This window comes from Haemorhous mexicanus, chromosome 7 (assembly GCF_027477595.1).
Source record: "Haemorhous mexicanus isolate bHaeMex1 chromosome 7, bHaeMex1.pri, whole genome shotgun sequence".
NCBI classification, from domain to species: domain Eukaryota; kingdom Metazoa; phylum Chordata; class Aves; order Passeriformes; family Fringillidae; genus Haemorhous; species Haemorhous mexicanus.
The window spans coordinates 27,133,654-27,139,653 of NC_082347.1; the positions used below are offsets into that span (position 1 = coordinate 27,133,654).

At 35.4% G+C, this 6,000-nt stretch overlaps 1 protein-coding gene across 5 annotated transcripts in view; it reads left to right on the forward strand.

Annotated features, from left to right (window-relative positions):
* The window catches only part of IDE (insulin degrading enzyme), a 52,793-nt gene extending 47,785 nt beyond the window's left edge, over positions 1–5,008 (forward strand). For all 5 annotated transcript variants that reach the window (XM_059851654.1, XM_059851652.1, XM_059851651.1 and 2 more), the window contains 2 exons: positions 1,122–1,189; positions 2,348–5,008. In XM_059851654.1, the coding sequence (XP_059707637.1) occupies positions 1,122–1,189; positions 2,348–2,443 (164 nt within the window). In that variant the 3' untranslated portion in view covers positions 2,444–5,008. The remainder of the gene's footprint in view (positions 1–1,121; positions 1,190–2,347) is intronic.
* Positions 5,009–6,000: the final 992 nt, after the last annotated feature.

Consider the following 6,000-nt stretch of genomic DNA (forward strand, 5'->3'; position numbering starts at 1 on the left):
TGTTCCATTTTAGAATTCAAGAAGGAAAAGGCTATAGAAGTGTTTCTGGTTAATAGGAATAAACTGAGAGGAAAAACTTCTAAGGTTTTGTTTGCAAATCTTTCACCATTTTATACTGGACTTAAATTCCAACATGCATTTGTTTGCAAAGTCAAAAATATTAAAAGCTGGTGTGTAGTACAGAGAGAAGCTCATACTGTGTGCATGTCATGAAAACTCCCTTCTGCCTCAGGACTGATTTTTATGGTAGTGTAGAAATTGTGGCTTTGCAGCTGAGTAAGGAAGACTTGCTTCAAAGCACCTTTCCAGTTTTCATGACTGGTAATTGCTAAATAGAAATAGTTCAAAAACTTTTCCTATCTAGAGAAGACTACTTAAAGTATAGTAATTGTATTGCCAGATTGGTTATTACTTGCTTGGAATGGTATCTTCCCAAGACAAGGGTGAGCTTGCAAGACAACCTGACAAGTGATTGCTTACAGAAATTATAACAAGTCCTAAAACAGCTCCCCAGTCCTAAATCTTTTAATCTGCCATTTTCCCCCTCTTATGCCATGAAAAAAAAAAGGGATTAGAAATGCAAAAATAAGTTTTGGGGTAATTGGAGTAGGATGTGCATGGTTATAGGCAGGGAATACTTGGGGTTGCTGTCCAGATTATTGGTACCTGGAGAAACCTCTACACTTCTGTAGGCATGTTCTTATCAAATGATTCTTGCACTGCTCTTGTATGTACCACTGGCATTTGCTACTGTTCTCATAATTTGTACTGAGAAGCAGTTTTAAGTGTTGATTGATCAACAGATTAGAAATTTTTATTTCTGCGTTTTCTTTATGTGTAAGTAAAATGAATAAAAGCCCCTGCCTCAGCTCATGTTTTCAGATAAAATAATGGATCAATATCTGTATTTCTAAAGACAGACTTGTAATATAAAAGCAAAATGTTATAAAACCTTATTTAGTGATACTTCAAAATTTAAATATCTAACATTTTTAACTTTAAATATTTAAATAAAGGTGCTTTATTTAGAGACCTGTCTTATAAGAGAAAGCAGTTAATCGTTTATGTAAAAGATAGTCATTAAATTATGGTCCCAAATTAATTTTTCTGATGTTAAATAGGCCCTGTTGTTGGAGAATTTCCATGCCAAAATGATGTGAACCTGGCACCAGCACCACCACTACCACAGGTAAAAAGAAACAACAATCAAAAAAAAATCCTAGCCTGCATTCTTAATCTAGAAGTTTTGTATCATTAAACATAAATTTATAGGGAGAAACAGACCTCTGGAAATTGCTGCTGTCATGGGGCTGATGTTTTAGCTCTTTTCTACCTGCATTTTTGTCCTCACTAACAACAGGGATTTTGCTGATTTTTCTTTTTATCAATTTGTCCATTTTCCTCAATTCTTTTTAGTCCTCTGAAACAAAAGCTAATAGCAGTAGTAAACTGCACTGGGTATTTGCACTGTGGATAAAATACAGATGATTGTCTGAAAATACTGATTGTATATGATCAGATTAATCAGGTGTCAAGATAGAGATGCATATGCATCAACAAATTTATCATCTTTGTTTAAAAAAACCCAAACAACCCACCAACCTCAAAGCAACAGCAAAACCAACTGCTTGATCATTTTCTTAAAGCCTGAAATATTAATGCACATTCTTGTCAATGTGTTTAATTGTGGAGGAAACAACTTGGCAAATTCTGTTCATACAAGTATTACAGATTTCTCTGTGGTTGGATAGGACAGCACTGGGCCCTTATTAGACCTCCGGTGACTTTTCTTGAAGGATGGCAGTGTTTGTCCCAACAGGTGGTTAACTTTTCACAGTGTAATATGTCTGTGTTCTTCATCAGAAGAACATTATTTCACCTGTAAGGTGCCATGAGCAGAAATTTCTGTATAAGGATATATTAGCCATTATGACTGAAATATTAGAAGCTTACTTTGTTACTACATCTAAAAATAATAGTGCATAGAATAGCTATTGTGGTTATGATCTTAGTCTGATGTTTAAAGGACAGGTGGGGTGCTCTGAATTAGAATGAAAATGAAAAGATCAGCTCTGCATTTATTGGAGATTCTGATGTTGTTAGCAATGCAGTTACTGCATTATAGCTGTTTGAATGATATAAATATCTAACTGGTTGTTTAACAAGAAATAACATTGTATTTTGGAGGTTCCTGTAATAATGGAGTATGACTCACTAATATTGTAGAAAAGAGCAAGACAGGTATATTTATATGTAGCTGTAGCAACAGTTGAAATGAAAAGCCACAAAGGAATTTGCCACTTTGAAGATACTGAGCAGACTTTTTCTTGCATGCACTTTTTTGCAGCCAAGTGTGATTGAAAATATGACAGAATTCAAGCGCAGTCTGCCGCTCTTCCCGCTGGTGAAACCACATATCAATTTCATGGCTGCAAAACTGTGAAGAACCCCAATGGATGGAGAAATGCAAATGATCAGTACTGACATGGTTTCAGGGGACTTTGTGATGAACAAAATTATTAAAGATCATTGGGATAAATGGTTCTGTTCATTATGAAAGTCCCAAAATCCTTCTTGGTTAATTTGACATTAGCTGTGTGTTAGGGATAGAGGGTATATAAAAATCAGTTGTGGTCATGTGTCATTTATATTACAGACAACCTGTTAAAAACCAAAATCAACTGAAACAATAATAATAAAAAACTTGTAGATGCAGTATATTTTTAAAATAACATATCCCTTCAGAATTTCATTTTGATGAAATAACCCTCCAGAGCAAATGAAGTTGCTTGAAATGTGCTTGTTACTCCTGAAAAACACCGTTTAGTATCCCAATAATTATCTTATTGGGATTTGGAGGGGGTGAGATAAGTAAGTCCTTTTTGGGATGGGGTCAACAATTTTTCTTAAAAATAGAGACTTTCACATTTTTTTGAAGTGATGTGTTGAATGATACTTTTTTAATTGATCCTTAATGCAACCAACATATTTTCTATTTAAGTTTTATGAAGACCAGTGGGGCAGAAAAAAAGAAAATTTGACAACACAGTAATAGGTGAGAGAATTGTCTTAATGAGAATAATTGAAGATAAGGGCATGATTTTAATCTTTCTATACAGATTTGGGGACATTTTATATTAAAACTAGTAAAATGCTGGAAACACTTTATTAGTGCATCTTATTTTTGTTACCAAAAGTGTTGTCCCAGTCTCTTGATACTGTCAACATCCTGTTCAGTTTTATAGCATTACTGTGAACTGTCCATTTGGTATATCAAATACTTTCTTTGGTGTCATCTTTTGTTTTCAGTTGCATATGTCCTGATGGAGAACTCAGTCTGTTTTGCCTCACCTGTTGTGTTGGGTCTCAGTCCAGCAAAGCACTCATTAGTGCAAATAACTTTAAACACACACAAGTTCTTTACTCAAGAACAGGTGCATGTCAAATAGGGGCTCTCTGATGAGTCAGATACATCATTATTTTGATACTTGTATGGGTCCTTCTTGTCCTTCAGGAAGGTGTTTGGGACAGTGCAGTGCTGGGGTAGCAGTGCTACAGCACAGCCTGTGCTTCAGGTTACATCACAAAGGGTTTGCTCCTGCTTTTGGGAAGAAGGCAGAACTCAGAAGGATCAAGAACTAGGCTGAAATAATGTTTATATATATAGATTGATAGATAGATTCCATAATGTAGTAAAATGATAAAACAATATAAGGTGTCTCACCAACTTTAATGACTTCTGCAGAGTGGTCTTGTTCTTGGACAGCACCCAGATAGGAAAAGGCAAGGAGCATGAAGTTCTCCTACCTCTGTAATACATAAAAGAGATGGCACTTACTCAGATAGGACAGAGTATGTAAAGCAGTGAAGGTATAAAATCTGCTCATCAGAGGTGTTACTGAGAACTTGCTTCTTACTAAAAGAGCCTGCAAGTAATCCCCTGATGTGACAGGCACATGTGTCAAACATCAGAATCCTGGTGTAGTCAGTAGGGCTGTTCTGTGATTGAATCAATGTTGGTTCTTACATCGGCTCTGAGGCCAAATTAAATGAATGCCTGACAGGGAAAGGGCCTTAAGTTGGGCTTGGGAGTCTCTTCTAACTGAATAAATAAGGTCCATTTAAAAGTTTTTTCAAAGGTTAATGGTACACGTTTCAGTGTCTTTTTAATAAATTTGGTGGGAGTTTGTGATGTAACCTGTTGCCAAGGAAGGCCACTAGCATCTTTTTTAGCCTAATGAAGAGAAAAAAAAATAAATACAGTCTAAAGAAAACCAGTAAAGATGTCTCTGCTCACATTTTTCATGGATCCTTCTCATGAGGCTTTTTGCCCCCTTGCATTTCTCTTTTGTTCATAGTTTTCCTTTAGTAAAAGTATTTGTATTATATATATTACAAGTTTTGACAACATATTACAAAAATATATATTTTGGGATTTAGTATTTAAATATACCACCCATATGGTGAATATAATGAAATGGCTCCTATTGTGTGTAAAAATAAATATATATATATATATTCATGGAAGTACTCTCAACTCTTAACAGATTATATAAATAAATTGGAATTGTAATGTATCTAACACAAGCTCACCAATCATGTTTTCCAGAGGAAAAAAACATACACTGTCAAAGTTCTGTGACTGGATGTGGAAACCCATGTAGTTTTCCAACAACTCTTAATTGCTTTTAAGTGTTCTCCAGCATTTTACAGTTTCTGAGTTTGATATAGCAGTAAATTTTGATAAACTCAGGCATACTAATGGGTTCATTTTAATGAATCCAAAGCTGCAGTGTCTACAAGCAATAAAGAACTACCTAGAATACACTGTAATTCAATTTTAGTGCTTGTCAATTAGTTTATGTAAGAAACCATAAATTATTATTACATAACTGTAATTTTTGCAAGTGCTATTTTAAGCAGTTGATGTGGAATTGGGTGCATGTGACACAGCCAGTATGACAGAGTGCTAGAGTTATTCTGTTTACAATAAACAATCTGAATTTAATATTTGGAGTTCTTAATTTGTTTCATTTTAATTTTTCCATACTGGTAATGTTACATCTATCAGTCTGTGCATGTTTTTTATTAGACATTAACTGGGATTTTCTGCTATCCGGCTGGACTAGTTTGGGCCAAATAGCATTGCTGCAGAAGTGCTCCCATGCATTTCTTGGGGAGTTTCAGAGGACTTCCCCACGTGGCATCCCACACCTCTTAGGTAGATCCACCTCTATTGCCCTCTAAGTGTATGAAAAACGTAGTAATATAAAGTAGAAATATTTGCACAAGACAGAATTTTAATTATCAAATATGAAACTAAATTTATGGCATGGCTGCAGCCAGACTGAATCTTGCCTAGTGCAGCTTTACAGTGTTGCTTTGGAGAAATTACTTTGCCTGGTCATTTTCTTTCTTCTATGCACACCAAAAGACTACATTTCAGAAGGTGAGGAGTGTGTGATTGTTAAAGTAGTAAATAATGTCAGTTCTGACAGCATAAAGGTACAAGTCTGTGGAGACTCCTTGAAGTAATACATGACAGTGAGCAGCATTAAGAGAGACAGGTTTTGTCCTTGGCATTGGGAAGAGTGGTTGGTACTCTTAGGGGAGAAATAAATTCCAACAGCCCGCCTAGAAAATTACTTTTCCCCAACACCAGGGCTTTGTCCACTCCCAGTTGTTAGGGGTTGGTGTAAATCTTGACTTACTGACTTAACTGTCTCATAAAAAATCAAGTTATCCAAATCTATTTTAACTAATACCATTTAGCCATAAAAGGAATGCTTGAGCTTGTTCAGATTATTTAAGTGCTTGGATGTGAGCAGCCCTTATTGATAATGTGTTCCACACTGTAATCACAGCATCTGGAAAAGTGTTACACACCTTTTTAACTTCATTTATTATTATCTAGCTCTTGTTTTAAAACAGGATCAGCAGAATTTTACCTTTCCCTGCCTACTTAACTGGCTAGTGTGCTTTTACTGTAGGTCTGCTGTA